This window comes from Nematolebias whitei, chromosome 14, assembly GCF_014905685.2.
Source record: "Nematolebias whitei isolate Nwh7 chromosome 14, NemWhi1, whole genome shotgun sequence".
Classification (NCBI taxonomy): Eukaryota; Metazoa; Chordata; class Actinopteri; order Cyprinodontiformes; family Rivulidae; genus Nematolebias; species Nematolebias whitei.
The window spans coordinates 4065544-4075590 of record NC_056511.1 but is presented as its reverse complement, the minus strand read 5'-3'; the positions used below and the strand labels follow the sequence as shown (position 1 = coordinate 4075590).

Below are 10047 nucleotides of genomic sequence, written 5' to 3'. Positions count from 1 at the left end.
CCAGAGCTAATAGCGTTAGCTCCAGAGCTAAATATATGGCATGAGATCAAGACCTTTTTTCTTTTTAATGGAGTTGGCTCCAGAGCTAATTAAATATTATAAGTTTATCACATTTGATCATTTTAACTCATATATTGTGCATAAGGACTAATATAAAATATAAATTTATTGAAAGTTACAACTTTTTATCTTTGACTCCTTGTGTTTTAGTCTCCACTACAACCGATGTACGTCATCGCCCCAGAATGCATTGCGCCGGTAAAATAATGGCGACGTCTTTAGGAGAAGAATTTAATAAAAATATAATATTTTAAGTAATTGGGAGTTTTCACGTGTCAACCACTTTTAGTAGAATAGAGAAATAACATTAAACCTAACTAGTGTAATTAGTTTGACATCCCTTGAAAAGTTTATGATAAATCTGTTTAATAGAGGGTTTGGAGTGGATCTAAAAACCCAAACCGCCGCTCTGAAATGTGTTGGCCCGGCAGGATAAACCGATACGATTACTCCAGTATAAGTACTTGGTGTGAATACTCACCCATGTATCCCACTGTCCCCACACGTCCCTTGATGGTTTCTGCCTCCGGAACGTAAACGGCCAAACCGAGGTCCGAAATCCTGATGTGACCTGAGCACACGAACGCATCAAACTGAGAGCTGACCCGGTTCACCTGCGAGGCTCCAACTGTGGTACCAGGATGACCCTCAACTACTACCACTGCATGTTTCACTCAGTCTGTGAAGCTGGCGGAGTTCAAGATGTTTACGTTTCAGCTTGAGCCCCAAAGTCGATCAGTTCTAGATTCATTCGTCCAATTAAAGATTTCTGTTTAATTCAAACGAACCCACAGGTGAGTGCATGATCGCCCGCCTTCATGGCAGCAGGTGATTATTAGATTTGTTTGATTAAAGTTCGTAACTCTCCCTGGTGTCAGAGCGCCCCCCGGTGTTCAACAGCAGCACGTTCACGTCAAACTGTTGAATTTAGGTTCACATTTAGGAACGTGACTAAAAATAATAATCTGGTGGAATTAATAATTTCTGATTAATTACACACACATATGGGTAAGAACACTTTCAAATAAAATGTATTTAAAGACAGAAATGTGCTCATATCAGTCAATAGTTGTACGTAACTAGAATGTGTACATGTATCATAAAAATACAATTTAAAAAAATAAACGTACAAATACTAACTTCAAGTTTACAGTTTAGTTCTGCTCTTTATGAATTCAAAGAACTATGATCGTTTGTGAATTCAAATTTACAACCGTGATCTTAGGTCACGGGGCCACAGGCTGGTTAATGGAGCACAGAACACATCGATACATGTTGTGCACGTGTTCAGACTGAAGGTGCAGTTCTCATTTATGATCTTATAAAACCATCTTCCTTTCTCCATCCCACCCTGTCTGCCATTCTTTCTTCAGTTCTTGTTCTCGCCTCTGATTTATTTGTTTGTAGCATGAAGTTAATATGATCTCGTCTGCCATCTCGTTTCTTTTTATTCCATCATGTGCTGGTACCATCAAAATGCTGATGTTAAACCCGTCCTTTGTATTCTGAATACAGTCTGGAGTATTTCTAATCAAATGTCTGGCCGGCTGTCTGAACGATTGTTTTAAACTCAATAAGACAGAACTTGAATCCAAACAATTTATTGCTTTTACATCTTCCCCCCACCGTGCTGCTAACAGAACTGCTAACAGAACTGCTAACAGAACTGCTAACAGAACTGCAAACAGAGCTGCTAACAGAGCTGCTAACAGAGCTGCTAACAGAACTGCTAACAGAGCTTCTAACAGAACTGCTAACAGAGCTGCTAACAGAGCTGCTAACAGAGCTGCTAACAGAACTGCTAACAGAGCTGTTAACAGAGCTGCTAACAGAGCTGCTAACAGAACTGCTAACAGAACTGCTAACAGAGCTGCTAACAGAGCTGCTAACAGAACTGCTAACAGAACTGCTAACAGAGCTTCTAACAGAACTGCTAACAGAGCTGCTAACAGAGCTGCTAACAGAGCTGCTAACAGAACTGCTAACAGAGCTGTTACCAGAACTGCTAACATTTCTCCTGTGTGTGATAATCCGATGGGGATTCTGTTTCCTATAAAAAAATACAAATTCTGGTGGCACTATTAAGTTGAAATAGAGAAAGTATTATGAACGCATGCACAACACATATCGATGTGTTCTGTGCTCGATTAACCAGCCTGTGGCCCCATGACCTAAGATCACGGTCGTAAATTCAACATAGAAAAAAATCATAATCACAAACAGTCATAGTTCTTTGAATTCATAAAGAGTAAAATAAACTGTAAACTGGAAGTTAGTATTTGTACGTTTGTTATTAAATTGTATTTTTACAACGCAAACATATGATACATGTACACATTCTAGTTTTGTACAATTATTGACTAATATGAGCACATTTCTGTCTTTAAATAAACATTTATTTTGACAGTGTTCTTACCCCCCCCCCCCCACACACACACACACACACACACACACACACACACACAAACAGAGCTAAACAAATTAAATGTGAATTAAAAACGCTCCGGGGGTTTTTACGTCGGTCTCCGTCTGTTAAAGTTTCTACGTTGGGTCGTTTTTAAACTAATCTCAGTCCAACACGTCTCGTTAAAACGACCTGAAGTCACGAGTTTCCATCAATGTAAAAAAGTATTTGTTAATGTTTGACTAAAGAATCCTTCCTGGACCTCGTGGTCCGACAGGAACCCGGTTGTGTTGATGAAAACGTGTGGGGCCTCACCGTGGTCGTCCAGCAGGATGTTTTCAGGCTTCAGGTCTCTGTTGGACACAAGAAGGAGCCGAGTGAACGACCCGGCCCGTCACATTTGTTGTTCAGTCTCGGAGGAGCCTGACCTGTACACGATGCGCTCGCGGTGCAGGTCCTCCAGGCCGCAGCAGATCTCGGCGGCGTAGAAGGCGGCCCTGGTCTCGTCGAAGCCCGACTCGCCCATGTGGTAGATGTGGAACTTGAGGTCGCCGCCGTTCATGAGCGTCAGCACGAGGCACAGCGTGTCCTTCGTCTCGTAGGCGTACGCTAAGCTGACCTGGACACACCAGGACACGTTTATTGTCATGGATCATTTTTCTAAGAGTCAGTCTGAAGATAAAACCAGTAAAAACATCGAGAGGAGTTTTGGGTTTTCCACAAACAAAATGGAGTCCCCCTAAACCAGACCCAGACCGTGAGGCCCTGAAGGACAAACCCAGCACAGCACGGCGGCGGCAGTATCATGATGTGAGTTTGTTGCTCCTCACGTCAGAGCTGAAGGAAGCTGGGGACCAGGTCAGGGTCTGGTTGAAGCCTAGACCTCACCTGATGGTCTCTGGTTGGTTGAAAGTTTGTCGGACACAAACACTGAAGATTTCCTGTGTCTTTCTTCGTCTGTTAGCAAAATATCTCCTGAACTGGATGAATTTTAGTTAAACGTGTTAGAAAGTTTTCAAGTAGTTCACTTTTGGACTCAACACAATCCAAGATGGCCGCCACTCAAACGCTAAACAGGCTGTAGGTCAACTCAGGCGTGGTAGTAGCTGAGAGTCGTTCTCAACACGTACCCCGAGCGCTAACGGGCCGTGCACGATCTTTTTAAAACTTTGGTGAGCAAGGAGGCGGGCGATATGCAAAATCACTGCATTTTCAAAACCGCCGTTCTGTAAATAAACAACATCATAACTCCGCCCCCAAACCCTTTTTAATTACATGTTTTAGGGCAACAGAACAGAGAAAGTGCCGTGCACATCTGTGCATGTGAGATTTTTTATTTATTTATTGTACGTTTCATAATTCCAACATAACGAGCCAACTTTTGTGTGTTTTGTTTGTTTAATTCTTTTTTTCTTGGACGATGATGTTTGCAGATGACATCATGATCTGTGGTGAGAACAGGGAACAGGTGGAAGAGAACTCGGAGAGGTGGAGGTATGCACTTTAAAGAAGAGGAATGAAAGTCAGCCGTAGTAAGACAGAGTCCGTGTGTGAATGAGAGGGAGGAGGTGGAACAGTGAGGCTACAAGGAGCAGAGGTCACAAAGGTGCAGGACTTCAAGGACTTGGGGTCCATTGTCCAGGAACATGGGGAGTGTGGTGAAGAGGAGAAGAAGAGAGTCCAGGCAGGATGGAGTGGATGGAGAAAAGTTTCAGGAGTGACAAAAGGGTGTCAGCAAAGGTCAAAGGAAAAGTTTACAAGACAGTGGTGAGACCAGCTGTGTTGTATGGTCTGGAGACAGAGACATGGACAAAAGACAGGAGACAGAACTGGAAGTGGCAGAAATGAAGATGTTGAGGTTCTTCTTAGGAGAGACAAGGATGGAGAAGATCAGGAATGAGATCATCAGAGGTACAGCACAGGTTGAACACCTGGGAGATAAAGTTAGAGAGGACACACTGAGATGGTTTGGACATGTCCAGAAGAGGGACAGTGGTTTGGACATGTCCAGAGGAGGGACAGTGGTTTGGACATGTCCAGAGGAGGGACAGTGGGTATATTGGTAGAAGGATGTTAGAAATGCAGCTGCAGGAAAAAGACAAAGAGGAGATGTATGGATGCAGTTAGAGAGGACATGGAGGTAGTTGGAGGGAGGACAGAGGACACAGAGGACAGAGTGAGACGGAGGTGGACAACTCTCTGTGGAGACCCCTGAAGAGGGAACAGCTGAAAGAAGAAGATTGTCCATTTGCCTCTTGTGTTCATTGGTAACTCTAAATTAGGACGGGGTGAATGTTTGTCTTATTTGTCTTTACATGTCCCTGTGATGGACTTGTGACCTGTCCAGGTGTCCCCTGCGTCTCACTCAGACTGTTGGAGAGACACCAGCTCCCTGCAGCCCAAAGGAGACCCCGTAGAAAAAATAAAATAAAATAAAATTATTTTTCTCTTAATTTTCTTGCAGTTTCAGCTCTCTGCCACCTGAGGGCAGCATTTATCTTTATATTTATCTGTGTATTGTTTTTATATTTATTTTTACATTGTTTTTATATTTATCTTTACATTGTTTTTATATTTATCTGTGTATTGTTTTTATATTTATCTTTACATTGTTTTTATATTTATCTGTGTATTGTTTTTATATTTATCTTACATTGTTTTATATTTATCTGTGTATTGTTTTTTATATTTATTTTTACATTGTTTTTATATTTATCTTTACATTGTTTTTATATTTATCTGTGTATTGTTTTTATATTTATCTGTGTATTGTTTTTATATTTATCTGTGTATTGTTTGTATATTCATCTGTGTATTGTTTGTGTATTTATCTTTATTTATCTGTAGATTTATGTTCACAGTGAGGGTCTGAGAGTTCAGAGGAAACTTACAACAAATCTGCTGTTGACCTTCTCCAGGATCTGTTTCTCGTTCAGAGCCATGGCTTCTCCTTTCCTCTTCTTTATCCTCTTCTTCTCCAGCTTCTTGCAGGCGTACATTTTCCCCGTGGCTCGTACCTGACACGCGCACACCTGAGGAAAACGTCTAAAGATTAGCTGAGTTTCTTCCTGTGACTTGGGAAAACAGAGTTTTTCTGTCGAAATATTTAGTGAAAAACCGGAAACTGATTTTAATCTGAGACCTCGAGGAGTTTCAGGAACTCCGAGATGTTTTTGTTGCAACAACTAGTTAAAACATCGGAGTCTTGGTTTAAGGAATTTGTCTCGTGTTGTCCAAGTTTAACCAAAGATAAAAATACATTTTACACAGAAGAGTTTTTATTTACTGACGGGAACTGAACTCTTATTGTTTCAGTTAAATTTTAAATCTCAGCCGGGAGCTGCTCGTTGATCATCGGGGCTCCACCTCTGCTCTGGAGCCTACGGGTGTTAACACAACGCCAGGGTGGAAAGACATCAGCAATGACCTCAGAGAGTTGGTGTCCATCAGTCCGGGAAGGGTCAAAGGTCATTTCCAGACCGTTTATAGAGTTTGTTCTACAGAGGGAAAGATTATTCACACGTGGAAATCATTTGAGACAGCTGACAACCTTCTCAGCAGTTTCACCCCGAAGGTCAGACCGTGCAGTGAGCTCCATCTCAGACTCTGCAGGCCTCATTCATCAGGTTAAAGGTCAAAACCTCTTCTCTAGAAACAACATGGCAGCTCGTCTTAGGTTTCTAGTGTCATCTGTAGGAACCACAAGACTTCTGGACCAGAACCAGACCAGATGTTTACCCAGCATGCACTGCAGTACACAGCTCCAGCTGTCAGCACGGTGGTGGAGGCTGATGGTTCGGGCTCTTGTCAGTCACTGAGTGGACCAGAACTCCTCTGGAGACCAAAGGGTTCTGGAGTCCAACAGCTGAAGCTTGAACCAAACTGGGTCCAACAGAACCATGATCCAGAACACAACAGCTGATCTGCAACAGAACGGGTCAGAACAGAACCACGATGAGTCCAGAACCTCAGTCTGACTGGTGCTGTGGTGGACCTTCAGAGAGCTGAGCTCAAAGAACTGAAGCCATGTTGGAAAGAAGAGTGGACCAGAACTCCTCCAGAACCACGAGCACATCGGACTCGTTTGTTTCCCGGCGTGACTCAAACCATCTGAACCACAACTTCCTCTCAGCTCCCTCGCAACTCACGACCCGACACTCGTGCGTTGGCTCGGCTGTCACCAGGGGGCCGGGGAGGACACGAACACGTCCCCCAGAGACGCCTCTCTGCAGGATTTACACGTCCACGGTGGAGTTCCTCCGGTCAGAAGCCAAAGATCTGCTGTGAAGCTCAGGACGTTCCGAGTCTTCTTTAAACTTCCTGAAATGTTTGAACATCGTATTTTTGACCTTTTCATGTGGAAATGGCAACAAAGCAACCCGAGCCTGACTAAAGGTCACGTAGAGCCCGAGCAGCGGGCCGTGTGACCCGCATGGCCCTCGTCGCTGTAGAACAAACGATGACGAGAGGCTTTGGGTAAAAAAGGACAAATGAAAAGTCTAAACTTTGGCCTCGTTGTGTTTGAAGCCCCGGATTAGAGGAAGTGGAACTAGAAACGGGTCTGAGGTGGTCCTGGGTTCCGGTCCTTTGGCCTAGACCTCCTGGGGGCTCCCGTCTGGTTACTTGAGTAACTTGTCTTCCAGTCCCCTGTCCAACGATTGTCTTTTTGCTGAAGGTCGTCCCCTCGCCTGGACCCGACGACCCACTAAACGCTCGTCCACGAGCCCCCGACTCCTCCCAGGATGGAGGAAGTCCGACCTCCCGAGGGTCCGACAGGACTTGAGGTTTGGTTCATGGGCGGTTCACAGTCCTGGCTCTGACGGTTTCACTCTAGATCTTTGCCTCACGACCAGCTGGGTCCACAGTGTGCAGAGACCTGTCCTCCAACATGGCGGAGTGAGACACGAACTCTGTGGTCCGATCTGAACAGAACCGAAGACGTTTTTAAACTAATTTAAATCCTGTTTGATCTACAAACATAACAAGAGTACAGCGCACGGCACATTATACCCCCCCCCCCCACACACACACACACACACACACACACACTGTCATACAGCAATGGCCTCATGAGCAAAGATCTTGTTTTTTTGTACTTTGACCTTGATTTGTGACCTTCACCGTAAAGCTGGGGTGATGGAAAATTTTACACAACATGCCGTCTAGTGGTGGTTCAAATATATCAGAACATTTACAGACGTGAACTATACCGTAATATGTTCGTCTTTCAATGGGCGTATAGTAATGATGATGATGATGATAATAATGATAATGATATTGATTATGATGATAATAATAATAATGATATTGATTATGATGATGATAATAATGATTATGATAATAATAATGATAATGATGATATAATAAGAATGATAATAATGATCATGATGATGATAATAATGATAATGATGATGATAATAATGATAATGATATAATAATGATATTGATTATGATGATAATAATAATGATATTGATTATGATGATAATAATAATGATTATGATAATAATGATGATATAATAAGAATGATAATAATGATAATGATGATGATAATAATAATGATGATATAATAATGATATTGATTATGATGATAATAATAATAATAATGATTATAATAAATATGGTGATAATAATGATAATGATTTTTATGATAATAATAATAATGATGATAATAATAATGATATAATAATAATGATAATTATTTTTATGATAATAATAATGATGATAATAATAATAATGATAATAATAATAATGATGATTATGATAATAATGATAATGATGATAATAATAATAAGAATGATAATGATAATAATAATGATGATAATAATAATGATAATGATTTTTATGATCATAATAATGATGATAATAATAATAATGATAATAATAATGATGATGATGATGATGATGATAATAATGATGATGATGATGATAATAATGATAATGATGATTGAATGTACATACACACAACTTCTTCATTTTACTCAGAAACACAACTAAGATGATTATTATTTATTATTTAAATAAAAATAAAATGCATTTAAGCACAGGAGCAGTGAATACATTTCTCTGATAGTGTGACATAAACGGTGTCAGTCGATGTAAAGTCTTTTAAAGTTTATTTAAAATCAACAAAGTTCATGCTCAATCATCCAGGTACCAAATCCAATAATTCTCAGTCGGGTCATCTGGACAGTTTGTTTTTTATAGAAATGTTTTGCCCTCTATCCAGAGGACTTCATCAATAGATAGAGGGCGAAACGTTTCTATAAAAAACAAACTGTCCAGATGACCCGACTGAGAATTATTATTATTTATTTAAAATTGTACTCATGAACAAATGTATATGACAGAATCAGCTGAATTTATCTTTAGTTTAATTTAAATGGTAAAAGTATAAATTTAGAGTTTTTAACTTGAGCTGTGAAACAGTAATCGTTAAATTATGAGTTTTCTGAATGGAGTTTTGTGTAATTAGATAATTGGACAGGTTTAGTTCAGGAGTTAGATCTGCAGGTACTCACCTCTCCAAAACCACCTTTGCCTAAAATCCTGTATTGTCGGAAGGTGTTTTTAGTCACCGGCTGCCTGTTGGACAGAAACAGAATCATTACCGACACTCTGAAAACTAAAGCTTCGGCTGTTTGCTTTAAAAAAAAAAAGATTTAAATAGATTTCAGGTTCTTAACATGAACTTTTGCAGCAGAAACAAAAATCTAATAAAAGAAAAGTATATTTATGTATAATATCGTGTGAGCTCTGCTCTCAGAGGGCGTGTTGGAATGACTCTCGGCTACTACCACACCAAACTTTAGCTCAATATCGGTGAAATCGGCTGAGGCATTTATTTGTGTAATTAACCTTGGCAGCCATCTTGAATGGTGTTGACTCTGTGGATGTTTACTACTGTCTGCCAGTTTCAGTCAAGTTTGTCCAGTGGTTCGTGAGATATTTTGCTAACAGACACACAATAAGACTCAGAACTAAAACCAAACAAAGCAGTTCTCTTCAAGGTGTTTCCATCGTCAGGAGGATTCAAGACGACCGGAGACCGAGCTCGTTAACAATGGACTGGTCCCGTCTCGGCTCATCTGTCCCCCGTGGACCAGTTTAATGAACCCGGCTGATAGTTCACCGTCCCTGGGGGGCGGCTCGTTTTCACTCTGAGGTTCCGACGTCTCAGCAGCTCTTCGCACCGTTCAAGGAGCGTTTGGATCCGGACTTGTTTGATCCTGCAGGAGACGCTCGGTGAAACGATCACAGATTAAATCAGCTCAGTTTTCCTGGATTTGTGGAAAGTCCAACTCCCGTCCTGTCCGTCCGCCTTGTTTCCAAGGGGCGTGCATTAGTACCAGTGAAGCCTTGGTCCTGAAGTCGGACTTTACAGGACGGAGCCGATGATCTGATATCGTTAATCTCAGTTTGAATTTGAGAGCCGTCTTTATTTTATGAGTTTTTCTGCAAACACTTTTCTTCTTCTCACTTTTAGTTTCTTTTATTCATGGAAACATAAAAGTTCTGGCTTCTTTCACGCGTGCGTCTCTTACTGGACTTCTGGTTTTCTGTCGAACCCTTCCAGACTCGAGTC

General features: G+C 41.2%; 1 protein-coding gene across 1 annotated transcript in view; it reads right to left on the bottom strand.

Annotated features, from left to right (window-relative positions):
• Positions 1-9055, bottom strand: part of grk6 (G protein-coupled receptor kinase 6) — a 14702-nt gene extending 5647 nt beyond the window's left edge. The window contains exons 1-5 of the mRNA XM_037687791.1: positions 8984-9055; positions 5356-5496; positions 2893-3083; positions 2780-2817; positions 542-631 (exon numbers count right to left, since the gene is read on the bottom strand). Coding sequence (XP_037543719.1) covers positions 542-631; positions 2780-2817; positions 2893-3083; positions 5356-5463 — 427 coding nt within the window. The 5' untranslated portion in view covers positions 5464-5496; positions 8984-9055. The remainder of the gene's footprint in view (positions 1-541; positions 632-2779; positions 2818-2892; positions 3084-5355; positions 5497-8983) is intronic.
• Positions 9056-10047: the final 992 nt, after the last annotated feature.